Source organism: Heptranchias perlo, chromosome 25 (assembly GCF_035084215.1).
Source record: "Heptranchias perlo isolate sHepPer1 chromosome 25, sHepPer1.hap1, whole genome shotgun sequence".
Taxonomy (NCBI): Eukaryota; Metazoa; Chordata; class Chondrichthyes; order Hexanchiformes; family Hexanchidae; genus Heptranchias; species Heptranchias perlo.
This window is the reverse complement of record NC_090349.1, coordinates 44,474,006-44,501,999: the sequence shown is the minus strand read 5'-3', so window position 1 is coordinate 44,501,999 and position 27,994 is coordinate 44,474,006. Positions and strand designations below refer to the sequence as shown.

Genomic DNA, 27,994 nt, shown 5'->3' with positions numbered 1-27,994 from the left:
AAGTTTCCCGTGAATATTATAGAGGGAGATGGGCATTTTTCTTCTCAATAAATGGAAATCACCACAGATGCCCTGGTTTGAGAAACCATGACTATGGAATTTTGCTTGGAAGGTCACAGACATTTCATTCTCAATGACACATCATAGGTTCTCCCTAAAGCAATTTATCGTTACTAAGACATTGTAATATATTTGTTACGTTCCTTAACTTCATTGTATAGAGGAGTGAAGGCCACGGCTGTGATACTTATATGAAACCATGTCTATCGGAGCCAAATTCTAAGCTCAGAAAGGAAGAGTACTACTCTCATAGGCTCATTACAAAACTTAGAAAACCAACTTCACATTATAAACGGATTAGTGTTTTAGGAAGAGCTTACCTCAAACACAAATAGTACGGGCAGGAACAGGCTTTGCTTGTCCTAGATGCTCGGCTGTTTAGGTTATTCTTGCATTTAGTCCTACTAGTACAGTAGTTGCTACGAACTCAGAAGAGAAGGCAACTCGTTTACCAATGTGACATCTATCTATATGTTATGTTAAAAATGTTAGCGTTGTACGCACTTCCTGTCGTAAAGTCTTTACCTCCTATTGTGAAGAATTTTTGTTAATGTTTATAATAGGAATTCCCTATCTACCTCCTTAACAAGGGGCTGTCATGACTCAGGCCTCCACCCTATAAGTGGCCTTATGGCAGCTTCTCTGACCAGTCTCCCAGCAGTTTAGGATTTAGTGCTGACACCTGTGAATTTCCTATGTCGATTTGCAGCCCCTCCCTTTGAAGTTCTTATATCGAATTTACAGCACAGAAACAGACCATTCGGTCTAACTGGCCAATACCGATGTTTATGCTCCACATGAGCCTCCTCCCACCCCTTTTCATCTAACCCTATCTGCAAAACCTTCTGTTCCTTTCTCCCTCGTACTTAAACAGCTTCCCTTTAAATGCATCTATGCTAGTCACCTCAACTACTCCTTGTGGTAGCGAGTTCCACAGTCTAACCACCCACTGGGTAAAGAGGTTTTTCCTGAATTCCTTATTGGATCTATAGTGAAACTTTTACATTTATGACCCCTAGTTTTGGATTGCCCCACAAGTGGAAGCATCTTCTCTGCGTCTACCCTATCAAACCCCTTCATAATTTTAAAGACTGTAAGCTCTCTATTTTTGGAACCATTTTTTGAACTTTTTCAGAATGATTTTTAATAATCATCTCGACATTTGTGTCCTTCAACTTTCACCCTTGAATTTTTATTGGAAACTGCGACCTTCACCTGGACCCAGCGCTTCATATGCCACAGAAAATATATTGGTATCCAATAATTCTTCCATTAATTACGGGGGAAAAAAAACAATTTAATTTTGAATTCTAATCATTTTATTTGGGTTTTTATCCTCCTGGTTTCCTAAACGTATTGGGGTTATTGCTTGCAGATGTGTCCGGTGGTTGAATTGGGTATGGCTGTTGTATGGTGTTGTTATCTCAGGCCATGGCTCCTATTTCTGTATGGATTCCTGTATTTTACAGGGGAATCAAACATGTTGGAACGTGGGAAGCAGTACATTGAACCCACGAATCACCAAGCTGCATTTCTAACAGTTTCCAAAAAGGCTGCTTCACTTTCCAGAGTCTTAAGATGTTACAGCTACTTAATTCAGCCACCTGTATGGCATCCAGGTTTATTTATATACTTAACAGACTTCATTTTTTTTTATTCATTCATGGGATGTGGGTGTCGCCACCATCCCTAATTGCCCTTGAGAAGGTGGTGGTGAGCCGCTTTCTTGAACCGCTGTAGTCCGTGTGGTGAAGGTTCTCCCACAGTGCTGTTAGGAAGGGAGTTCCAGGATTTTGACCCAGTGACGATGAAGGAACGGCGATATATTTCCAAGTCGGGATGGTGTGTGACTTGGAGGGGAACATGCAGCTCGTGTTGTTCCCATGTGCCTGCTGCCCTTGTCCTTCTAGGTGGTAGAGGTCGCGGGTTTGGGAGGTGCTGTCGAAGAAGCCTTGGCGAGTTGCTGCAGTGCATCCTGTGGATGGTACGCACTGCAGCCAAGTTGTGCCGGTGGTGAAGGGAGTGAATGTTTAGGGTGGTGGATGGGGTGCCAATCAAGCGGGCTGCTTTGTCCTGGATGGTGTCGAGCTTCTTGAGTGTTGTTGGAGCTGCACTCATCCAGGCAAGTGGAGAGTATTCCATCACTCTCCTGACTTGTTGTAAATTTCTATGATTCTATAAGTGCAGGCAACTGGGACTAGCTTAGTGGTATAAACTGGGCGACATGGACATGTTGGGCCGAAGGGCCTGTTTCCATGTTGTAAACTTCTATGATTCTACTTGTGCCTCGTAGATGGTGGCTTTGGGGAGTCTGGAGGTGAGCCACTCTCCGCAGAATACCCAGCCTCTGACCTGCTCTTGTAGCCACAGTATTTATGTGGCTGGCCCAGTTAAGTTTCTAGTCAATGGTGACCCCCAGGATGTTGAAGTTGGTGGATTGTAATGCCTTTGAATGTCAAGGGGAGGTGGTCATTGCCTGGCACTTGTCTGGCGCAAATCTTACTTGCCGCTTATCAGCTCAAGCCTGGATGTTGTCCAGGTCATGCTGCAAGCGGACACGGACTGCTTCATTATCTGAGCGGTTGCGAATGGAACTGACCACTGTGCAATCATCAGCGAACATCCCCATTTCTGACTTTATGATGGAGGGAAGGTCATTGATGAAGCAGCTGAAGATGGTTGGACCTAGGACACTGCCCTGAGGAACTCCTGCCGCAATGTCCTGGGGCAGAGATGATTGGCCTCCAACAACCACTACCATCGTCCTTTGTGCTAGGTATGACTCCAGCCACTGGAGAGTTTTTCTCCTGATTCCCATTGACTTCAAACTGAGCATCGGTGAGCAGGTTATTGGTGAGTAAGTGCCGCTTGATAGCACTGTCGACGACACCTTCCATGCTGATGATTGAGAGTAGACTGATGGGGCGGTAATTGGCCGGATTGGATTTGTCCTGCTTTTTGAGTAACAGGACACACCCGGGCAATTTTCCACATTGTCGGGTAGATACCAGTGTTGTAGCTGTACTGGAACGGTTTGGCTAGAGGCACGGCTAGTTCTGGAGCACTACAGCCGAGATGTTGTCGGGGGCCCATAGCCTTTGTTGTATCCAGTGCACTACAAGAATTGGTGACCCTATCTCTGTAACCTCCTCCAGCCCTACAACCCTCCGAGATCGCTACACTCCTTCAATTCTGGCCTCTTGTGTATCCCCGGTTTTCATCGCTCCACCATTGGCAACCATGCCTTCAGCTGCCCTGGCTCTAATTTCCGGAATTCCCTCCCTAAACCTCTCCGCATCCCTACCTCTTTCCTTTAAGACGCTCCTTAAAACCTACCTTTTTGACTAAGCTTTTGGTCACCTGTCCTAATATTTCCTTATGTGACTCGATAATCAAATTTTGTTTGATAATCGCTTCTGAGAAGCGCCTTGGGATATTTTACTACGTTAAAGGCGCTATTTAAATGTAAGTATTCATAATTTGTGCATTTTCTCTTAATGGGTATATTCTGGGGTGGGGGGGAAACAATGACTTGCAGGGAAAATGCAGAGGGAAAACTGTGGAGTTAGAACATGATATAACGGAGGTGACTTGAGTTCAAACTGTTAAGAGCAGGAAGAGGGAATTTATTGTGGCAACACCTCAGAATTGGGGCTAGTTGCCTTCTTGATTCTGTTTCTTTTCTTCTCAACCAACCTGCCCACGGTATGGGACTCCAACCTTCATTGGAAGATTGATATCTCCACCTTGACTTCATGATTATACCTTTGTTGGAATTGGGCTTATTTCTAGTTTTGAGTTTTGTTGCTGTCATGAAGTGCATAACCAGAGTATCGCAATATCACTTCTAACCTACAAATTCAACTGTAACACGCTTGCCACAGAAGTTTGCTAGAAAGTGGAATCATTCGCTTTGCTACCTTTTAAATGTTCTGAAATAAAATTAAAACATATACAATGTGGCCTTCACAAACTCATTCAGAAGATTTATCAGTGTCCTGCTGCATGGACAATACTTTGTGTAGTGAATATTATATAAAATTACATCGAGTCTGCAGCACAGAAACAGGCTGTTCCGCCCAACTGGTTACACTGGTGTTTACGCTCCATACGAGCCTCCTCCCATCCTGCTTCATCTCACCCTATCAGCATATCCTTTTATCCCTTTCTCCCTCGTATGTTTATCTAGCTTCCCTTTAAATGCATCTATGCTATTCGCCTCAATTACTCCTTGTGGTAGTGAGTTCCACATTCTAGCCACTTTCTGGTTAAAGAAGTTTCTCCTGAATTCCTTATTGGATTTATCAGTGACTATCTTATATTTATGACCCCTAGTTTTGCATTCCCCCACAAGTGGAAACATCTTTTCTAAGTCTACCCTATGCAAAGTTCAGAGTTCTGTGTTTGTCGTTCCTAGGTCTGGGATCGAGATAACTGGAATAAATAGGAAGTTATTTTACACATCTAATGCTCAGCTATGCATTTGATAAGGGCCAGCTCTGTTCTTGAGGCATGCTTCGGTATATAAATCAGATCACTTTAATGAATCACTTGTGTTATGTTTACGTGATTGGCTTTCTCCAAACGATTTCAATTTTCCTTCAGGAAAATGTAGCCCTTCGAGTACTCAACATTTTGAAAGTAATGTACTAATAACCATAAATATCAAATGTAATTGTTATAACCATTGCTTATTCTCTATTGCTTTCATTGCAGATCATCATTTAGGAGCCCAAATTGTGATTAAATATGTCGCATAGCTGATCTGTGCTGGTAGTACAGGGAGGCAGTAATGCCTGTAATTAGCTGCGAGTTATTAAATAGTGTCTCAAGATCTGAAGTGCTGAGGCTGGTCTAAACACTCAAATTAAAATTAAGCAATATAATAATTCAATAGTCTTATCTTAATGGCAGCGTTATCTACATTCCTAAGACAGTAAGCTGAAGGTTTAATTTATAAGCCAAGCTAGTACATTATCACAAAAGCTTTGTCTATTTTGCACATTTTTTTTGTTTGCAGTGTCATATGCAATTTGGTTTATCTCTGGGGATCATTACAGAAATGACCCCTAACAAGATGTGAAAGGTTTGAGAGCATTACTCACCTTTTCTCCTTGGCAGTGTGGCAGAGCAGCTGGTGTACAATACATTGTGTAGAACAGTAACGCATTCCGGGTTCCAACAGACTCGAGCTGTGAGAACAAAACTGGAGCAGCTCGTGAATGCCATTCATACTTTCGTGTGTTATTCGCTCAGAACTTACATATGAACAATAACGGGCAGGAAAAGATCCTCTGATCCATCCAGCCTGTTCCACGCAATTCGATATATACACTCCCCACCCGAAATCATGTGAACTACTCGGAGAGGTAAAAGAACAGATAAAAGCCCATGACAATTTGGGGAGGGGGGGGGTGTTGGGGTGCGGGTATATCTGGAAATTTCCTCTCCGACCCCCTTAGGCGATGGAAACTAGTCCATGAGATCTCTGGCCCTGAATTCTATGCAGTACCTAATCTTTTGTACAAGGTGATCTCTGCCCCAACCAGGAACAGGTCCAGCTCTCGTTTGAAAGAATTCAGCCAATCAGCGTTCACTGCAAGAGCCGGCAGCCTGTTCCAGAGGTTCGCTATTCTCCCGGAAAAGAACCACCTCCTGACATCTAATCTCGACCTGGCCTTATACAAAACTGAAAATTGTGACCCCCTGGTCCTCCCTAACCTATTTAATTGCAACAGTCTACTCAAATACAGTTAATTCCCTTCATCATCTTACAAACCTGGATCCGATCACCCCTAAATCTACGCTTCTCTTAAAGTGTTAGAGTCCCAGCTCTTTTAGCCTATCTTGATAGCTAAGATAATACTTAAAAATTATTATGGGCAGTCTGGTTGCCCTGAAAGGGCGCAGGATTCTATGGGATTCTCACAGACAAAGGAAGATGCTGATAATGCTGCTGTGGAACAATTCCTAGGTTAGGAATCTAGATAAATGGAATAAATAGGAAGTTATTTCACACATCCAATATCCCTTGGTGAAATCCCCCCCGATTTCCCACGTGGCCAGTCTGCCCCCGATATATATTCATAATGCATATAAGGTTAGCGAGAATCTATGTATGTTGAAGAGAACGAATGCGCAGGTAGTAGTGGTTGAGGTACCTATAGAGCATATTCTAATGTATACATGTCACATTATATGCTTCTTATACAATGCTCTCTCACTAACCAAATGTTGCTCGTGATTTTTTTAATTTAAGTTGGAAAAAGCCCAAGGAGCTTCCTCAGATCTTCATGCTGTGTATAGTTTGCCTGTATCACTAGTCGGAGTGCCGTTCAGTGAGTGCATGCTGCAAATAATGTGATGTAAAAATAATATCCCATCACATTAAAAACCTGATACTTTCAATATACTGCATCCCTTGTTGTAAGGCACCATTACTTTGGCCCTTGAAAAGGGCATACGGCTACTTGTTGGAGTGAGATACCTGGCTGTTCGCTAACTTGTACAATGCTCTACCGATATCGTTTGAAACAGTTAAGAAATTTGCCGCCAGTCAGAAGTTTCACGCATGATGAACACGTCTGTGTTGGCCTTGCGTGGAGGCGATTCAGTAAGTGTTGTACACTTGAGTTTTTTTTTATTGCATAATATTGCGAACTCTGTGTTTTGCTTTTGACTTCAGATCAGAATAAAAGGCCACGGATAGAAGGTGGTCGTCATGGAATGGTTTTCCAGCATACAACTGTGACTACTTTAGGATCTCAAGCTATTGTTCCCTTACAGCAACTCATGCCAACAGTGCAGGGTAAGAGGTACCAAACGCATCTTCACATAGACATTTTGATGTCTTCTTTCATTTGCAAGGACCCTTTTTTCATATTTCTTTTAAGTTGTGTAAACTTTCTCTGAAAGCAATATCCATGTGTTTAAAGTGAGATTAAGGGATTCATTTGTCACAAGTTTCTGCTTCTTATTCCTAACCTGAATGAATGAATGTACACCATGCCAGTTTTTTTTTTTAAAAACGTGTACACCGTCAAACCAAGTATGTATAAAAATTAGTGACTTTTTCAAGAGGCTAAAATTTCTATTTACAGGGAAAAGCCGCAAGAAAGTATAAAATCCACTCCACCCTCGTTTTAATGCTGCCCTCAAGAGCCAGTTAATTGGTGTGTTATAAAGAGGGGTGTTCTATATTGAAAGTATCAGTGAAATATAAATGCAATATGTGATGTTTTCGAGCTGTGTATTAACGCGTGCATGCACAAAAAGACCTGAGGTTTTTTTTTTAACCATAAAGGTGTAGTAGGAATCACAGGTGACAGTATCAGTAAACTGTTGAAAAACTCAATAGAACATGATGGCAGAAAAGCAAGTGCTGTTTCTCAACGAGGCGTTATGTACCAAAAGGTTTTTCCCCCCCCCTCCCCCATCAAAGGTGCTGAAATGGTTCTGTTTGCTTTGAATCAGGTTTGGTTTTAAAACTTCATTTACAGTTAAGGACACATTCCGGCACAGGCACGATGGGCCGAATGGCCGCCTTCTGTGCTGTATCATTCTATGATTTCATGAGCTGCTCGGAATTCAATAGCTGTTTTTTTTTTCCAGTGTAATGTTGCGAAGGGGCAGACTCCTGGTTCGGGAAGGTACTTGGCAGTAATTCACAGCCTGGCCCCATGGGTGGATGTTTACTCCTTCATTGTTTGGTCATTTTGCTAATTGCATTCGTTCATCATTTACTAAAATTAGATTAACGAATTAAGAAAAGAACAAATGGCACTGACTCCATGTTCTCTATTTTTAACGTCTCTGCAGGTGGAATGCCCCCTACTCCTCAGACGATGCAGCTCGCCGGCCAGAAACTAAACCAGCAGCAGTACGACCCTTCCAAAGGCCCGCCAGTGCAGAACGCAGCCAGCCTGCACACCCCTCCGCCCCAGCTGCCTAACAGACTGCAACCCCCAGCTATGCCATTGACATCACTCCCAGCTGCTATTCATTTGGCACAGCAGCACATGGTGGAAACCCAGCTCCAGCCCCATCCCCATCCCCAGCTTCACCCCCAACCCGTTCTCCAGCCCCAGCCCCAAAACCTTGCTCCAGTCAAGACCCAGCAGCAGTCCATTTCTCTTTCTCAGACTCAGCTTCAGGCTCAGCTCCAGCAGCAGGTGCAAGCTCCACTTCACTTACCGATGCAAACTCAACCATCAGCACAACTTCAGCAGTCACAAGCACACCTTTCACAACAACAGGTAAAACGTGTGATCTGCAGGCAGTATATGAACCAAATGTATTGGTAGCACTGAATGTTGTGTTTGGGACGTAATGGTTCATGCAGAAACCAAAGACTTTTGACTTCCCTGGTCATAGTTCAGTGTAGCTGCTTTTTGTACTTTCATCAACACTAAGTCGTAGCTTTTGTTATCAGTTTTCATGGCTCGAATTGTTCCAAGTTTCCAATTTGTAATTGGGACAATGAATCTTGGAATAAATTACAAATTCCTGCTGCCCCCAGCATTTTATATTTGTTTTTAACCTTTCTTCCGCCGTCACCCATCCTGTGACCACGTTATGGTCCATGGGCCACGCGCGACCCCTGAACCCTGGCGATCCAGCCACAAAGTCCAGGCAACTCTGTCCGATTCGCGTTACGGAGGGTTGGAAAGTCGTGTGCGTGTGTATTGATGCCGGGTGAGAAAAGGATCGGGCTTTGCCTCTAATGCTCTCCATAAGCGAAAGCCTGGCAACACTCAATGCCTGGGCTGTGACACAAGGAATGTTTACTTGGGGTGAGCTACTGATGGGCTTCATGTGTGGAACCATATCCCAGCGAGATTCTGCACCTGGATCACTGGCTTACTAGCGACCGAATAAGTCTAATTCAGTTTTTATTACATGGAATTCTGGATTCTTACTGGGGTTTTTTTCGCAATATTTAGGGCCACTGCTTTATGTTCAATGAATAAGTCCGATTCATTTATTATTGTACGGCAGTTCAGAGTTTTTCCTGGTAATTTGGGGATTGCTTTCCACGCTTTTGTCTGTTTTTCTGCGGAAGCTGCCCGTCCATGGCCTTGGTCATCACCTTGGGTGGGGAACAGAAAAATGCTACATGGCCGTGATCGTGAGAGCGGTCATAGAGCTTGCTATCATATCGTAGAATGTTTGAGCACAGAAACTGGCCATTCAGTCCATCAAATCTCATGGTTTTCCCCTTCTCCTCCTCCAGCCTCCTCCCCACGAGCCACCTACTCTCATCCCACTATCTTGCTTGCTCCCCATGATGTTTTACAAGCAACTAGTTTAGAATTTGCGGACCTAGATTCAGCAACAGTTTGTGAAGAAATCCACACATTGTAACCACCCTCTCTAAAGAAATTTTGTCCAACCTTCCCTTTAATTCTTTTTATGATTATCTTGAATTTGCGCGCTCTATTTACCACCTCACCAGCCAGTGGAACCAATCTATCACCATTTACCTTTTTCATAAACCCTTCATAATCTTGAAAGAAAGACCGTGCATTGATGACCTCTATCTGGTAACCCTTTACTTTCTCTGCTCTAGTGGGGGAAAAAGGCCCTATTTTCTCTAGTCTCTCTTCAGAGCTGTAGCCTGTCATCCTGAAACGTTGTAATACTGCTATTTCCAGAGTTTAATGGAAGAACAATGGAAGGCTTTAGTGGAAGAATAAAGAAATTCTTTGAAACGTTTTATATGTTGAGATTGAATAAGACTTGAACAACTTTTACTGTATCCATTTTTAATTATTGGAATTATTGTTTCCAATTCCAAGTCAGACTTAGCAACTTCTTCAAACACGGCTGAGCTTTTCATTTTGATGGTTAGTTGAATAAAGAGCAGTAATTTTGAATGGAAAAAGATTCGTCCTTTAGGTCTTCATCAGGATCCACACGACCCAATTCCCCCTTCTTTCTGAATTGATTGGTGCCGGTCCCCTGTCTTGCTGCTCCACAATGCACTAGGAACCTGCCTCCTTCTGTATGTCCCACTTTAATCAGCATTTGTTATGCCATGTGTCGGTGTATTCCATAAATTACCCACATATAAAGAAGTTCCTCATTATGGATCGGTCAGGCTTCTTTAGCTTACAATCGTGTAACCTGGTTGTGTCTTTCTGGTTATGCACAAACCATCCTGTTGAGTATTGGAACTCACTTGGCAGTAATTGGAAATGGACAAATTCTGAACTCTGTATGCATACGAAATGTTACTCACACGTTAGGATAGATAGGTGTTTTAATTTTTAATGTAATTATCATTTTTAGATCTCCTCCAGTCTTGCGCCCTGATGCACCCTATGCTCCATCATCGGTGTCTGCCCCTTTAGCCATCTTGTCCCTGCACTTTGGAGCATCGCCACATTACCACCTCCCTCCCGGGCAGTCACTGAGACGAATAGCATAGATGCCTTTTTAAGGGGAAGGTAGGTAAGTATATGAAGGAGAAAGGAATAGAAGGATATGCCGAGAGGGTTGGATCAACAGGTGTGAGAGGAGGCTCGTGTGGTGCATAATCACTGGCATAGACCAGTTGGGCCGAATGGCCTGTTTCTGTGCTGTAAATTCTATGTAATTGTAAAGCACTCTGAGATGTCTACGTGCATGTAATGAGAGCTATAGAAATGTAAGTTGTTTTAATTATACAAAGACTTTGCGGTTTCTGTAGAAAGTATGAGTGCTCATTTTGTAACCAGTTTGTTTTTTGTACTTTGATTTTACGTAGACTGTGACTTTGATGCGATCAACAAGTGATTCTGGCCAGGCGTGCCAACGACTGCTTGCCAATTCACTGCCTACCTCATCTGTGCCACAAGCGGCCCTTTCAGGGACAGTATCCTCTGCTCCCGTGCATCAAACATTAACTAACAGGATTTCTCTAGCTGCGAACAGACCAGTGTCACCAATCTCGCAGTCCAAACAAACGGGTCTGGCTGGCTTATCCGTCACAGCATCACCGAAAGCCCAAGCAGTATCACAGAATTCAGCACCAATTTCGCACGAAAGCACTACGAATGCTCAAGATAAAGTTGTTGAACAAGTGAAACAGGTAGGAACAATGATTGTAATTCATTGTTTTTAATCCCATTGCAAGCTGGTTATAATGGGTTTCCTCAACCATAGGATCTTTTTAAAAAATCAATTTTGTTGATTATTGAGCAGATTAAGGCACCAAAACCCACCCCTATAATCTGCAGATTGCTTAGCATGAGGGAGAAAGGAATAGAAGGATATGTTAATAGGGTGAAAGGAGGCTCGTGTGGAGCATGAACACCGGCCAAATGGCCTGTTTCTGTGCTGTAATTTCTATGTATTTTATGTTCATGCTTTGAAAACTTGTATACCTTAAACTGTTCAATTTTAGAAGAAATAGCTTAAGAGTGTGGCGCGCATTTTACTGTTTGCAATATACTAGAAGGTCAATTTACCAATAGTTTCTTGTGAAAGAAAGCTGGAGGAGATTATTGCATTGGTTTATGTTCTTTGTTCTCTGTTGCTTCTGGGTGTCAAGTGTTAATAGCAAACTTGAATTTAGTTTTTTTTTAATGTAGTTCAAAAAGGCTTTACTTTTTTTTTAACATTAAGGGGGTGGGGAGAGTTGTATCGAGTCTACAGAACAGAAACAGTCCATTCAACCCAACTGGCCTATGCCGGTGTTTATGCTCCAAACGAGCCTCCACCCACCCCTCTTCAGCTAACCCCATCAGCTTAACCTTCAAGTCCTTTTTCTCTCGCATGTTTATCCAGCTTCCCCTTAAATGCATCTGTGCGATTTGCCTCAACTATTCCTTGTGTTAGCAAGTTTTACATTCTTACAACTTTCTGGGTAAAGAAGTTTCTCCTGAATTCCCTATTGGATTTATTAGTGAATATTTTATATTCATGACAAGTTCTGGACTCCCCCACAAGTGGAAACATTTTCTCTCTGTCTACCCCATCAAACCCTTCATAATCTTATGACCTCTATCAGGTCACCCCTCAGCCTTCTCTATTCTGGAGAATAGAGCCCCAGCCTGTTCAACTTTTCCTGATGGGTATAACCTCTCAGTTCTGGTATCATCCTAGTAAATCTTCTTTGCACCTTCTTCGGTGCCTCTATATCCTTTTTTATAATATGGAGACCAGAACAGTTCACTGTACTCCAAGTGGTGGTCTAACCAATGTTCTATACAAGTTTAACATCTTTTCAATTCTATCCCTCCTAGAAATGAACGCCAGTGCTTGGTTTTTTTTGTGGCCTTATTAACCTGCATCACTACTTTTAGTGATTAAGGTACCTGTACTCCTAGATCGCTTTGTTCCCCTACCATGTTTAGACTCTCATTTTCCAAGCCATATGTGGCCTCCTTATTCTGCCTATGAAAATGCACCACATCACACTTAACTATATTGAAATTCGTTTGCCATTCTGCAAGATTATTAATACCGTCTTGTATTTTGTTGCATTCTTCCTCCGTATTAACTCCATCCTCCAATTTGGCGTCTTCCGATTTCCTTGAAATTGTATTCCCTTGAGAGGCTGTACATAGTGTTCTACCCCCTTCTCAAGAGCTTGTTAGAACTCTGACCCAGTGGAACTACTGACATCAGTAGTAGGGAAAATGCTGGAATCTATTATTAAGGACGTAGTAACAGCACACTTAGAAAATCAGAATATGATTAGGCAGAGTCAACACGGTTTTATGAAAGGGAAATTGTGTTTGACAAATCTGTTAGAATTTTTCGAGGGTGTAACTAGCAGGGTAGATAGAGGGGAACCAGTGGATGTAGTATGTTTGGATTTTCAAAAGGCATTTGATAAGGTGTCACGCAAGAGGTTGTTACACAAGATTAGGGCTCATGGAATTGGGGGTAATATATTAACGTGGTTTGAGGATTGTTTAACGGACAGTAAACAGAGAGTAGGAATAAACTGGTCATTTTTGGGTTGGCAGACTGTAAGGATCAGTGCTTGGGCCTCAACTGTTTACTATCTATATCAATGACTTAGATGAGGGGACTGAGTTAAATGTATCCAACTTTGCTGATGATACAAAGTTAGATGGGAAAGTAAGCTGGAGGAGGCTGCAAAGGAATATAGACAAGTTAAGTGAATGGGCGAGAAGGTGGCAGATGCAGTATAATGTGGGGAAATGTGAAGTTATCCACTTTGGTCAGAAGAATAGAAAAACAGAGTATTTTTTAAAAGGTGAGAGACTAAGAAATGTTGGTAGTCAGAGAGATCTGGGTGCCTTGTACATGAATCACAGAAAGTTAACATGCAGGTACAGCAAGCAATTAGGAAGGCAAATAGTATGTTAGCCTTTATTGCAAGGGGCATGGCATGTAAGAGTAAGGAGGTCTTGCTGCAATTATATAGGGCTCTGGTGAGACCACACCTGGAGTACTGTGTAAAGTTTTGGTCTCTTTATCTAAGGAAGGATATACTTGCCTTAGAGGCAGTGTAATGAAGGTTCACTAGATTGATTCCCGGGATGAGAGGGTTGTCCTCTGAGGAGAGATTGAGTAGAATGGGCCTGTTTAGAAGAATGAGAGGTGATCTCATTGAAACATATAAAATTCTTAGAGGGCTTGACAGAGTAGATGCTGAGAGACTGTTTCCCCTGGCTGGAGAGTCTAGAACTAGGGATCATAGTCTCAAGCTAACGGATCGGCCATTTGGGACAGTGGTGCGGAAAAATTTCTTCACTCAGAAGGTAGTGAATCTTTGGAGTTCTCTACCCCAGAGGACTGTGGATGCTGAGGCGTTGAGTATATTCAAAACTGAGATTGATGGATATTTGGATGCTAATGGAATCAAGGGATATGGGGATAGGGTGGGAAAGTGGAGTTGAGGTCGAAGATCAGCCATGCTGTTGACTGGCGGCGCAGGCTCGAGAGGCCGTGTGGGCTACTCCTGCTCCTATTTCTTGTGTTCTTAAGTATGCAGCACCATCAAGGTATTAAGCGCGTAAAGAATTTTATTTTTAAATTCTCCCATTCAGCTGAGCACTGACTGCCTAATGTAGGTGGGAAATGGAAGTGCTGGGGAAAGTAACACTTTTGATCCTTAGGTCAAGTTCATTGCACAGGTTAGTTATAGGGCTAAAGCTTTCTCTGTTCCCGTTCAACAGTGTGCTGCAACCCCACTTTCAGAAATAGGCTTCCCTATGCATGGGTGTCTTCAAGGGCTGCAGTGTTGTATGCCACGGAACCTGGGAGACCGCATATAAAGTTTAAATCCAGACTCCCTTCTAATCTGCATGGATCTCCAGTTGCAACAGATCTTGGTGTTCTGATTTGGGATTTATTATTCATCAATGAGGTAATATGCCTTTCTAAACCTCCAAGCCCACGAAATTCAAACAGGACAAGAAAGAGGTATTAATTCAAATAACACTGAATTGCCTGGGCTTTTAGGGCCAGATTTCCAGGGCTGTGGGCTGCACTTGACCCACGGACTGCATTTGGGGCACTCTTGCGTTATGGTTCCAATGTGACATTTTAACGTCTAACATCAATAATCAACTACTTGAGGAATGTTGGCCAACTTGTGTCCATTTATGGGCAGTTTTAGGCTTGAATTCATGCCCTCTGGTAGGGACGTATAACCTGTGGCACCCACCCTCAAACCCCAGGCAACTCTGTCCTATTTGCACTTGCAGGAACAGGAGTAGGCCATTCAGCCCCTCAAGCCTGTTCCGCCATTCAATAGATCATGGCTGATCTGTATCTTAACTCCATTTACCCGCCTTGGTTCTGAAACCCTTAATACCTTTGCCCAACAAAACTCTCTCAATCTCAGTTTTGAAATTTTGAATTGACCCCCAGCCTCAACAGCTTTTCGGGGGAAGAGAGTTCCAGGTTTCCCCCTACCCTTTGTGTGAAGAAGTGCTTCCTGACATCACCCCTAAACAGCCTCGCTCTAATTTTAAGGTTGTGCCCCCTTGTTCTGGACTCTCCCACCAGAGGAACTAGTTTCTCCCATCTACCCTATCCAATCCTTTAACCATCTTAAATACCTCAGTTAGATCAGCCATACAAGCTTAGTCTATGCAACCTGTCAGATTTCTCCCTCGTTGGCTTTTCCTGTTTATATATTGTGGCTGGTTGGTTTGGTATGGCTCTGTTCTCAATGCTGTTGCTTCATTGGTTGGTAAATCGTAAATCAGAGCTCCGAGATCTGTTAGTACCAACAAGACTGAGATACTATAAACTATGGGAACAGGGATTTAAATGTTATATGCAACCCGCCAAGGCTTGGACAATCCCACTAGTAGTAAATGGTTTGTGACTGATTTCACTTTGGAAGCAGGGAGGGAACTACTTTTTTCTCAGTTGGGTAAATTTGAACTTGGGTTCCAGAGTGGAAGGGGCATAGTGTTCACCCACTGAACCAGCCAGTCTACTACAGCTGTTGTTATATCATAGAATCATAACACAGTAGGAGGCCATTCAGCCCATCTTGTCTGTGCCCGGCTCTTTTGAGTTATCCAGTTAGTCCCATTCCCCCCTGTTCTTTGTCCATTGCCCTGCAATTTTTTCCTTTTCAAGTATTTATCCAATTGCCTTAAAGTTACTATTGAATCTGCTTCCACCACCTTTTCAGGCAGCGCATTCCAGATCACAACAAATGGCTGCATAAATAAAATTCTTCTTATCTCCACCCTGGTTCTTTTGCCAATTACCTTAAATCTGTGTCCTCTGGTTACTGACCCTACTGCAACTGGAAACAGTTTCTCCCCATTTACCCTATTAAAACCCCTCTTAGTTTTAAACCCCTCTTAGTTTTGAACACCTCTATTAAATCTCCCCTTAACGTTCTCTGCTCTAAGGAGAACAACCCCAGCTTCTCCATTCTATCCACATACCTGAAGTCCCTCATCCCTGGTATCATTCGAATAAATCTCCTCTGTACTCTCTCCATATGAGAAGATTGTAAGTCTGTGAAACCCAGCAAGAGAATTTGCCCTTTTGTATTAAACTGATGTTGAAAATTCAGTGATTGTGCCCTATTGCCCTTTTCATTAATAGGAAAACCAGATACATCAACGAATTTCCGAACTTAGGAAAGAGGGATTGTGGTCGTTGAGAAGACTGCCACGCCTCCAGGAAGCACCACGGCCGAAATCTCATTGGGACTACCTGCTGGAGGAAATGCAGTGGATGGCAGCAGATTTTGCTCAAGAAAGGAGGTGGAAGATGGGCATTGCTAAAAAGGTAAAACTTGTGTTTGGCCTGAGACACACTAATAGAAATGAAGCACCTTACCATGTCTCACAGGATATCTCACGTCCATATTGAATTACTTTTTGAAGTGCAGTCGCTGTTGTTATATGGGTGAGCACAGCAGTCAATTAGCACACAGCAAGGTCCCACAAGCAACTTATGAGACGAATGACCTGCTGGTCGGTTTTTGGTGGAGCTGGTCGAGGGAGGAATATAGTCCACGAAGACTCCGAAAGTAATTAATTGGCTATCAAGCACTTTTGAGATAGCCCGAGGATATAAATTCAAGTCTTTTTCTTTTCTTGACTTGATAGAGATCTTTGTGACCTGGTCACCAATAAATCCAATAGGGAATTCAGGAGAAACTTCTTTACCTGGAGAGTGGATAGAATGTGAAAGTTGGGACCACAAGGAGTAGTTGAGGTGAATAGCATTGATGCATTTAAGGGGAAGTTAGATAAACACAAGAAGGAGAAAGGAATAGAAGGTTATGCTGATAGGGTGAGATGAAGTAGGGAGGGAGGAGGCTCGTGTGGAGCATCAACACCAGCATAGACCAGTTGGGCCGAATGGCCCGTTCCTGTGCTGTAAATTCAATTTAATTCTATGTAATATAAATGCAAGTTCTTTTTTGTTTAATGATCAACAGAATTAATGTTCTGTAACTCAGTAAACATTTGCATTGTGTGTTTTTAAGTAATAAAAGCAGTGACTTTGAAAGAAAAAACGAAATTATACGGGTACAATAAATTGCTCCAGCTGTTTTTATTAAGTGTTCTGATTAATTTGGATTACCTATGGCGATATTGATTTTTTAAAAATAAAACGTTCAGTGATCTCTTTTTGCAACCAGCTTGCACGAACTGTTGTACGTCATCACGAAGAACAGAAACTGAATGAAGAGCGAGCGAGAAGAGAAGAACAGGCCAAACTAAGAAGAAAAGCTGCTTCGGTTGCTAGAGAGGTGCTGCACTTTTGGTGTAATATTGAAAAGGTGAAATATCTAAATATTCGTGAATGTAATACGGTTCTGTTGTGCTTTAATCAGCCGTAGATATAGACATGTTCCGGTAAATGCAGGAAATAGCACAACGGGTCTGTCACCTGAAACGTTAACTTGTCGCAATGCCAAATCATGTCTGACAACATGTCGAGAGTTATCTGGCAAGCATTCACACCGTGAGAAGTCTGAAAGTGCTGTTGAAACAAAATTTTACTACTAGTCAGTGCTGTGTGCTGAAGTGCAGGTGTGCTACATTTGGTGTCTGTCATTGATACTTTATCATGCATGCACCATAGTGCATCCCGATTTTCATCGTTCCACTGTTGGCGGCTGTGACTTCTGCTGCCTAGGCCCTAAGCTCTGGAATTTCCTCCCTACACCTCTGCCGCGCTACCGTTCCTCCTTTAAATGCTGCTTAAAACCTACCTCTTTGACCAAGCTTTTGGTCACTTGTCCTAATATTTCTATATGGCTCGGCATCCAATTTTGTAAGATCACACCTATGTAAAGTGCCTTGAGCCTTTTTTCTACCTTAAAGGCGCTGTACAAATGCCAATTGTTTGCATTTTCTAGCACCTGACTAGTTACAAAGATGTAAACGCAAGGGAGAAAGCTTCTCACACAATCAGTTTTTTGAGTGGGGTCCACGGTAGTGAGAAAATATTTTTGCCTCGTCACGTAATATAGAGAATACCTTGGGTATGGATTGGAAAAAGATAATTTTTAAATTCTGCTTTTTGTTTTCAGGTTGTAGAAGTCAAATTGCAGCTTTACATGGAAGAGCAAAGGAGAAAAGCATTAAATTTACGAAAGGAATCATCAAGCAGAGGTCAAGAATGTAGTTTCGATTTTTCTTTTATTTAAAGAACTGATCGGTTTATACATATGCGGTTTCAAACCCACAAAACAAATATCATCCTGCAAGTTATTTGTTAACTTTAAACTTATGCAAATACTTGAGTACTGTATTTGTAAGCTATTCATTTCTTTTCAGGTCAAAATTCTGAATCTCCATGGCCCAAGTCAGAAAGGCAGAGTGATTTAGTAAGTTCTCAAATGGATCATTTGTATATTAAATTGGATAGGATGTGATGTTACAGAACCCTTATAGGGTCCTGACCAGATATATATATCTATATCTATCTATATATATATATAACAGACAAGGTCAAAAATGCAATTACACAATTATTTCTGTCGTTGGCTATTCTTAAAAATACATGTTGCCCTGGTGGGACACTACATTGTTGAACAGAGATGTGGGATGTGGTTTCTGTCCAGTCATTCCCCCATATGGCAGATTCCCAGTCTCAGCCAGGCGGTCTGGGGCAATGGTTTTTCAATTGCCATCCCATCTGGCCTCTGCGTTTTTCTGTATTTGTTAACTTACTGGCATGTTACTTCTATACACTAGATTTTCTGTTAAGATTGCGTTGTTTTCCTTTGGGGAGCTGACATTGTCCATCGGAGGCTGGGGATCCCCACAAGTGTGTCAATCTGTCCCCCACAGAGAAACATTTGAGAACCACTGGTCAAGGGAGCCCCCAGATGTGAGATGTTCGCCCTTTGCTCTGCTCTGCCCCTCCCTTCTGAGTACTTATGGAAGCAATATTCTGAATTAATTCACATATTTCTAGTGAGCTGTTGGAAAGAGGCAGAGGGTTTTTTTTTTAAGAAATCAAAGGAAAAGGCAAAGGCCCATAGTGTGAAACAGCACCAAGCTTCATAGGGTACAGAAGAACCTGTGGTAATTCAGGAAATAGTGACTAGATCACAACAGGTTTGGTTTTAAAAGCTTAGGGATTATAGAAGAAAGGAAAGATGGAGAAATTCTACAGCTTCAAGGTCCGAGGAGAGATGATGAGTTGGAGACTTGTAACGAGTCTTGTTTTCAACATAGGAAGCAGGAAGAGTGTAGAACAGTGTACTTGGAGCTTAGAAGGAACAAGATGGCAAGGTTCAGACGAGCACTAACTGTGCTGGTATGGATCAAATAGAGAAAGATGATGTACGGTTGTGATGCAAGGAGAGATATTGGAAGCCAGAATTGAGAAGGGTTGTCTCAGACATCAATCTTCATCTTATATCCAGAAAGGAGTACGCTGCCTGCTCACCCTTTCATTTTGTGACATGAGGGTCTTAAAGAGGTGGAGAGAATGGGGAGGGGAAAATGTTAATTATTCAAATAATCTACCTAGGAGCTCCATAACTCAGGAGTGCAGGAGGCCACGATGAAAGATTTATCCTCTGGAAATCATCAGTTTTTAATGATTTTTATAAGAGAATAAATTTGTTTTGAGTTTAAAATTATCGGCTAGTATCCTTGTGTTAACTTAGCTTTGAATAATTTTTGTAGAGGATTTCATACTGTTGGATTTCATCTTGGAATTTATTTTTGAAATATATACAGAAAGTAAAAGATTGTTAGCTAACGATAATCCTTAGTAACTTTGATATTTTTTACAGTGACAATGGTTTGGCGATTTTTACAATGATCTAATGTGGAACTTTCATCAACATGGAGAATTACTTCAAATTTTAAACTTATTAGTAAAAGGGTTTTATTGTAATCTTTGTAACAATTAAAACTAAATAACCATGATGTCTGAAGTCATGTATTTTTAATTTGTAGGATCCAATGGGCAACGAAAGCAAAAGAAAAGCGAGTGATTCGTTCACTGGGGAAGCAGGTTTGTTGATAGTCGGTTGTCATCTGCCATTAAAGGCGTTTATGTCTGCCTGCAAATGAAACTGAAACTGTGTTATGGCATTCATTTTCAGTGGAAGACTGTGAGGAAACCATTGAAGAGCAGGAGGCTGTTGAAGGCACTGTTGATCATCAAACTGAATTAGCAGATTTAGCCAAAGAAGGTAAGCAGGCCACTTTTGTCACTGAATTTAAAAGAACCTTGGAAGGGGGTGCTGTGCAGATTCACCAGAATAATGCCACGGACAGGTTGCATAAATTTGGTTGAATGGCCTTCTCCTGTTCCTGTGTTCATGTGCAGTTATTATTTAATTTGCTTGCAGCTGAAATGCCTCTGGAAGACCTTGTTCGATGGTATGCTGGGGCTTATTCAGAAAACTTTGACTGGCCAGCTCCAGATTCTTCTGAAAGTGAAGATGATGACTTTGAGGAGGATGATGGTATGTTATACATCCACTCAGGACAGGTGAAACCTCGTGAAGGTGTTTCTTTTTAAAAGATCTGTGCAAGAGTAATTTGTGAATTGAATATAATTTTTATGCAACTCAGTCAGCACTTGACAAATTTAACGCTTATTTCCTGCAGCTTGCCTCGTTTCTGTATGATTAACACAAACTATCTGGAACTTGTGCAACACAACTCAGTGTGGATACTAATGAGTCCCTGTGTTTCAGAAATGGAAGAAGAGCTGCCTGCCCAATTTGGCACCCCAGAGCAGGAGGTGGCAATCGACTCGTTGCTGAGTGTAGACCAGTATAGAGCGGCGGAGAGAGTAACCATCAATCCAGCTGAGGGGAGGAGGCCAAGAAAGGACATCGCAGAGGTTGCTGCTGCTGCTGAACCCCTCCTGCCAAAGGGCACAGCTCGTTATGCATCTTCGGTAATTGTGTTTCTTGGGATGATTGTGCAGATGAAACAGCTTTTGTGTGGTGACGTGTTCAAACTCGGAGGCCTCTTCCTTTTGTTTGACAGGTGAGGAACTCTGCCCCTTTCTTGCTTCACGGGACTCTACGGGAATACCAGCAAATTGGCGTTGACTGGCTAGCTGCTCTGCATAGAAGAAAGTTAAATGGGATTTTGGCCGATGACTCGAGATTAGGCAAGACTGTGCAGATCATTGGTTTTCTAGCTCATCTCGCCTCCAATGAAGGTAAGACGATGAGGGTATATGCAGAACTCAAATCTGAATATTTTCTACGCCGAGTTGTAATGTGATCGATTTGACGTTTAAAATTGAAAATGTACATTTGTGTTTTGGGAGGAGAACTAAGCATGCACTTAGAGAGCAGTGTTCGAATGGACTTTGGTGATATCATCCAGTAAGGGAATTCTGCTGACTTGTCTGTTACATGTCATTGTGTTCAGGCTATTTTCAGACTGAATGTAAGCCATTTTTTCTTAAATAAAAAGACTTGCATTTATATAGCGCCTTTCACGACCTCAGGACGTCTTAATGAAGTACTTTTGAAGTGTTGTAATGTAGAGAAACGCGGAAGCCAATTTGCGCACAGCAAGAGCCCACAAACAGCAATGTGATAATAACCAGACAATCTGTTTTTAGTGATGTTAGTTGAGAGGGAAATATTGGTGAGGATGCCAGGAGAACTCACCTGCTCTTCTTCGAATAGTGCCATGGGATGTTTTACGTCTGTTTGAGAGCACAGATGGGGCCTCGGTTTAACATCTCATTCGAAAGGCAACACCTCCAACAGTGCAGCACTCCCTCAGCATTGCACTGGAATGTGGGCCCAGATTCTTTGTTCTCAAGAAAAGTAGCACAGTTAAGGACTTCACATTCACTCACATATAAAATGACCTTTTTGTTAAATTTGTCACCACCATAAGTAACATCTCTGAATTCCACCCCCAACCCCTCTCCCTGCCACAGACTTGAACAATTTCAGCCAACTCTCTTTTCTTTTTAATTGAGTTGGGAACGGCAGCTGCACTTGTTCAGGCACAAAACAATTTGCATTCTGTATGAAATAAAAGCAGGAAGTGACCAAAATGGACAGCGGATCGATCAGCATCTGAAAGAAGAAGATAGCTTAATGTTGCAGGTTGTGACCAATTTATCATGGCAGATGCGTCCTGAGATGTTGATGCACTGTCCGTATTCTTGTCTTAAGGCATCTGGGGTCCACATCTGGTTGTGGTGCGAACTTGTAAAATGCTTAATTGGGAAATGGAATTCAAACGGTGGTGCCCAGGACTCAAGATCATGATGTACTTTGGCACAAGGAAAGAACGTAGAGTCAAAAGAGAGGTAATATGTTAATCAATTTGTTTCAGTTATAACTATCAGGAAAGACTGAACTGGCTGGGGCTTTTTTCCTCTAGAAAAGAAAAGGCTGAGGGGTGACCTAATAGAGGTCTTTAAAATTATGAAGGGGTTCGATAGGGTAGACGTAGAGAAGATATTTCCCACTTGTGGGGAAATCCAAAACTAGGGGCCATAAATATAAGATAGTCACTAATAAATGCAATAGGGAATTTGGGAGAAACTTCTTTACCCAGAGAGTGGTGAGAATGTGGAACTCACTACCACCAGGAGTAGTTGAGGCGAATAGCAGAGATGCATATGAGAGGAAGCTAGATAGAATCATAGGTTACAGCACGGAAGGAGGCCATTCGGCCCATCGAGTCCGTGCTGAGATAAACACGTGAGGGAGAAAAAAATAGAAGGTTATGCTGATAGGGTGAGATGAAGTAGGGAGCGAGAAGGCTTATGTGGAGCATAAATGCCGGCATAGACCTGTTGGGCCGAATGGCCTGTTTCTATGCTGTAAATTCTATTTAATTCTCTTGCTTTCTTTTTAGTATGTGCTGCTCCTATTTATAAGCTCTTAATCTATAAGATGATAAAGAACAAATACTGTTAACCCCAGTAGCCAACTGAACATTTCTTGTTTGCAGTGTTGGACGGAGCCCAACTCCTTCCATGTGTGCATCACCTCGTACAAGCTGCTGTTAAAGGACCACCAAGCTTTCAGGAGGAAGAGGTGGAAATACCTAATATTGGACGAGGTTCAGCAGCTGAGGAACACAACTGAACGGCACTGGGAGGCGCTTTTCAACCTCAAGAGGTCTGGGTGATACTCGTTTGCATTTAATGCAGCAGAAACTAGCTTCTGGCGATCACTTTGATCATGGTCACGTTTAGATTTAAGGAATGTATCCTGACGATATATCTGAGAGCTTGTTTCCATCACTGTAGAGTAGAGATGATGTGGAATCTTCCAGAATGGAGTACATTTTGATCTAATTAAGGTGTTTAAGATGATTAAATTTGCTAGGTTGGAAAGAGATAAATTATTTCCTCTGGTGGGGGGAGTCCAGAATAGTGGGGGCATAACCTTAAAATTAGAGCCAGGCCATTTCAGGGGTGATGACAGGAAGCACTTCTTTACACAAAGGGTAGTGGAAATCTGGAACTCTCTCCCCCAGAAGCTTGTGGATGTTGGGGAACAATTGAAATTTTCCAGGCTGAGATTGATAGAATTTTGTTAGGCAAGGTTATTAAGTCATACGGAACCAAAGCGGGTAAATGAAATTAAGATACAGATCAGCCAGGATCTAATTGAATGGCGGAACAGGCTCGAGGGGCTGAATGGCCTCCTCCTGCTCCTATGTATCTTGAGTAAGTGCTCTGCGTGGTCCTGAGTCAGTACAGACCAGAAAGTCCCAGTCTGATCGTGGCCAGGGGCACCAGAAGGATACTGTGGGGGGGGGGGGGGGGCGGAGAGGGAGGAATCAGCCAGAGCTCCTTCCTCTGGATTGCTACCCAGTGAGCCCCGCTGAGCAGCACACCCACGTGGACACGAGGTGAGAAGAGGGTCGGGCGTGGCTATAATGCTACACCTGGTTGAATTACCTAGTTGAACTGACTGCCCAGACTCGCACCTGAACGATCACTTGGATGAGGTACCGGAGGGGGGCTGGCCTCTGAGGGAATTTAAAAAAGGAGGAAGTTAAGGGTGGGGAGTGCACATCAATGATCTTCCAGCAAGTTAAAAAATATTGTTTGGCTCTTAACAGAAAGCGTTTAATACATTTTTGATTGACTATGGAATATGAATGATTTGTTCAGCAACCTTTTTTGTTTTTTTAGTCAGCAGCGCCTGCTTTTGATTGGAACGCCTTTACAAAATACCCCAATGGAGCTGTGGACAATGATGCATTTCCTGCTGCCCGGAATTTCCAGATCTTACCTGGATTTCCCCGTGAAAGTTGGCACAGATGAAAATCAAGACTACTGCCACAAATTGGTGATCAGGATGCATAGAGTGAGTACAGCTTCTGACAAACAAGCTAATGAACGTGGGAAAAATCTTGGCAGGCCGTCTGGCAGTGGAGGATGCTGGCATTCTATCACACGGTGCCTCACAGCAGTCAGATGTGGGCGCGTGGCCCCTGATTTGCTTGGGCAAGAGAGTGCCAAGCGGCGTGGATGTACATCTCCAGTGGGCGGGAAGCGGCCTCCTTCCCAGAACGTGGCTGGGAAGCTGCATTCGTTTCGGGAACGGTCGTGTGCCTTTTCACCTTGGTCAATAAAAGGTGCATTGCACAAGGAGCCTAAAGGGGTGAGACCAGTTGCTTGTAGTATAGAACATAGGCCTTCACTTGACATAAAACCATCAAACTTCAAGGTAAACAGTTACCTTTTCTAAGGTATTTGCATAATTACTTCTTTGTCAGGAGTAATAAGTAGAATACATTTAAAATAAAGCTTTTCTACTCTTAGCGATGTTCATAGGGGCCATTAATAGCTCTTTAGTCTGACTTTTCCACATTTATTTTTTTAAAGAAGTTCTGATGCGATATTAATACACTTTCAACTGGCACCAGTATAATTTTTTCCATATTGATTTTTCTTTTTCCCTTGGGGACATGAACGGTGTTGTGCAGAAGATTTCAGATTTCGCTCACCCAAATTAAACAATAATTGAGCCCAGGAATCTTGTCTACTTTCTTATTGTAGATTTTTTTTTTTCTTTTCCAGAACGTGATTTATTTATTTTTTGGGGGGAGTAAGGAGGGGGCTGTTGTATTTGTAGTACTTTGCTGTAGTTTGTGGAGGAGAAAGTACTTTTGAATTGTGGAAACCAATTTTTCGAGAGGAAAAAAAATTGCAAAGAAACAGAGTTTAGTGAGTGGCTGAGCTGCCGTCCAGGAGTGATAGCCAGGTTGACCAACACTATGAGTCTGTCGTGTTAAAATTCATTACATGGTGGGACAAATTTGAGTATTTTCAAGGATAAATACTTAAAGGGGAGAAAATTGCAGGGCTGTGGGGAAAGGGCAGGGGAGTGAGACTCAGTGGATATCTCTTTCAAAGAGCTGGTTCAGGCACAATGGCCCAAATGGCTGCCTTCTGAGCTGTAAGAGTCTATGATTTATAGAGTACCATGCCACCAAACACACTAAGTAATTTTACACAAAAATATCCATTATAAAATGCATTTTGGATAGTTATGCATTTAGCATGTCTGCCTTTCCTTCTCATCGCAGGTTACTCGCTGTTTTCCATAACCACGTTAATGCTTTTTAGTGAGAAAATTTATGTAAGCATGCTTCACATCTCTCTCTTCATTGTCCTTGTAAAATGGGTTGCAATATTTTCTTTTTTATAAGTTCGTCAGCATTAAATAATTATATTTGCCTTTCGCCTTTGATTTATATTCTTAATTTTAAGCATTAAAATGTTGTATGTACAATTCAAAAGTACTTCGATGTTCATCTTTAGATGATCCAACCGTTCATCTTACGGCGAACAAAAAGGGACGTGGAGAAACAGCTGCCAAAGAAATATGAGCACATTCTGAAATGCTGCCTGTCAAAGAGGCAGAAAATCATGTATGAAGACGTCATGTTCCAATCTGGGTAAGTAACATCTTTCACAAAATGCAAAAATAGATACTGCCTGAAAACCGATCTTGCTTTGTGTTGATTTAGGAAATTCAAGTGCGAGCTGAGCCGTTACAGTTTGCAAATTGATGCGAAACATTCTTAATTTAGGACTCTTCAAGTCAGGGAGAAGTTCTGATTGGCTGTTCTCTCCTGCTCGCCCTCTCGCATTTCTCCCTTCCTGTCCAGAGTTGGTGAGTCAAGTGAGGATATGGTTTCATGGGTGCCAGCAGCCCTCTGGCCCCTCACCCTGGGGGTCATTCTTTGTTTGTGAGCCTGTTGGCAGGCTTATAGAATCAGGGACGGCACCACAGACAAGCCTCAATCCTGTCCCATCGTATAGCGACACATTTGCCAGCAGGCCGTGACTGGATACTTATCTGGAATGGGCCCTCTGGCTGATCAATCCCTCTCTCCCTTAAGGGTCCTGATGCCAATTGTAAGATTCTTCCTCAAAAGCAAAATACTGTGGATGCTGGAAATCTTACAGAAAATGCTGGAAAAGCTCAGCAGGTCAGGCAGTATCTGTGGAGAAAGAAACAGAGTTAACATTTCCGGTCAGGTGAAAGGTCTTTGACCTGAAACGTTAACTGTTTCTTTCTCCACAGATGCTGCCTCATTTGCTGAGCTTCTCCAGCATTTTCTGTTTTTATGTAAGATTCTTCCTGTTGCCCGGGCAGGAATCGCTTTGCTCATCTTGGACCAGAGATGGAACCTGGCATCTGCCTGTCGGTACGACAAAACAGAGCGCCTTTACTCACTGAGCCTTCAGGCAATCGGAGGACTCTACACTCAAACTGGATTAAGGATATCCTCACAAGACACTACACCTAAACCAGTCCCTTGTTTGATAATATCAGTGAGAGTGGAGAGTTCTTAGCAATTTTTTTCAATGGGAAGAATTGCTAAGTTGCTGAATGTACCAAGAAATGTAATTTTCTGACAAATATCTGGTATAGCTAAAATTATGATTTGAGTAGCAAGACAGGATTGTGTCTGTACAGCACTAGAGAATTGAGCCCATTTGTCCTCTTCAGATTGCTATTCCTGCACTCAGTTTCTTCAATATAGTATCAAGGTTCATCCATTATCACTTCTACTTAAAATGTGGCTCAATGATAGATGAAGCGTTTTTTTTCAACTTGCTCCAGAACTTTTATTCAGACACTGTCGTGGAAGGGAGTTGAGTGTAAACGCTTTCAATGTGGCAGCAGTAAAATGGGACTGTATTCTCAACTTTCAAATCTTCTTTCATGCCGGAAATTAGATTTTGAGCTATTGGGGCTGAGAAAATAAACATTGTTTTGATGGTGTACTCGCACCTCTGAGATAATTCTGACTGGGTAAAATGCCCTGATATGGCATTGATGAGCAGTCCAAAAATCATAGACTGCGTGGTGATAAGAATCGTTGATTATTAGAATATTTTTGTAGCTGGTTACTATTTGAAATATACACACTTTCTAAATCCAGGGACATAAATCAATGAAATTCTGCTACAATTTATCACCAGCATATGGTGGTGTGAGTTGTTAATGAAATCTTCGGAAAGCTTTTGAGCTTTTATCATTTTATAGTATTAAACGGTGTTTTTAAACTGAGCCGTACTGTGCCCCACTTTAGAAACCCATTGTGATTTTATTACATGTGCTACGATATACAGCTCAGTTTTTTAACAAAACTATGTCCTTCACTTGCTGGTGCTTCAGTGCTTGACCGTTGGATATTTATAGGAATAAATGAGAATTTCTGTTGTGTTTAAGTCCCACAAATTACTATGTAGTAATGGCAGAAATTGGTAGTAATTGATCAGAAAAAATTCTGCAGATCTCATCCTTGCTCTTTGTTGTACATCTCGAGTTGTATATCCCCAGGTGTTGCTCATGGGTAGCCTGGGGTCCAGTTGTGATGTCTTGCTGCTCACCTGTAAGGCCGCTGCTGAAATACTCCATTTGGAAATCCAGCTAATTGTGGCTGAGGTCAACAAATTGCTTGTAAATTTCAGGCTGCAGTTCAGTAACAAGCTTCCTTTTTCTTAAAAGGTTGTTTTGCGTCTGTGTAACTGTGTGTGAGGTGCCCGGTGTGTG

The 27,994-nt window shown here is 42.3% G+C and overlaps 1 protein-coding gene across 7 annotated transcripts in view; it reads left to right on the top strand.

The window, feature by feature from the left end:
- The window catches only part of ep400 (E1A binding protein p400), a 130,300-nt gene that overhangs the window by 34,074 nt on the left and 68,232 nt on the right, over positions 1–27,994 (top strand). For 5 of the 7 annotated variants that reach the window (XM_068006176.1, XM_068006179.1, XM_068006174.1 and 2 more), the window contains 16 exons: positions 6,746–6,868; positions 7,879–8,315; positions 10,808–11,131; positions 16,096–16,281; positions 17,144–17,284; positions 18,041–18,122; positions 18,288–18,337; positions 19,926–19,983; positions 20,075–20,164; positions 20,324–20,440; positions 20,675–20,880; positions 20,973–21,150; positions 22,130–22,266; positions 22,917–23,086; positions 24,112–24,286; positions 25,747–25,883. In XM_068006176.1, coding sequence (XP_067862277.1) covers positions 6,746–6,868; positions 7,879–8,315; positions 10,808–11,131; positions 16,096–16,281; positions 17,144–17,284; positions 18,041–18,122; positions 18,288–18,337; positions 19,926–19,983; positions 20,075–20,164; positions 20,324–20,440; positions 20,675–20,880; positions 20,973–21,150; positions 22,130–22,266; positions 22,917–23,086; positions 24,112–24,286; positions 25,747–25,883 — 2,611 coding nt within the window. The remainder of the gene's footprint in view (positions 1–6,745; positions 6,869–7,878; positions 8,316–10,807; positions 11,132–16,095; positions 16,282–17,143; positions 17,285–18,040; positions 18,123–18,287; positions 18,338–19,925; positions 19,984–20,074; positions 20,165–20,323; positions 20,441–20,674; positions 20,881–20,972; positions 21,151–22,129; positions 22,267–22,916; positions 23,087–24,111; positions 24,287–25,746; positions 25,884–27,994) is intronic. The other 2 variants (XM_068006178.1, XM_068006177.1) reach the window with 1 other exon arrangement.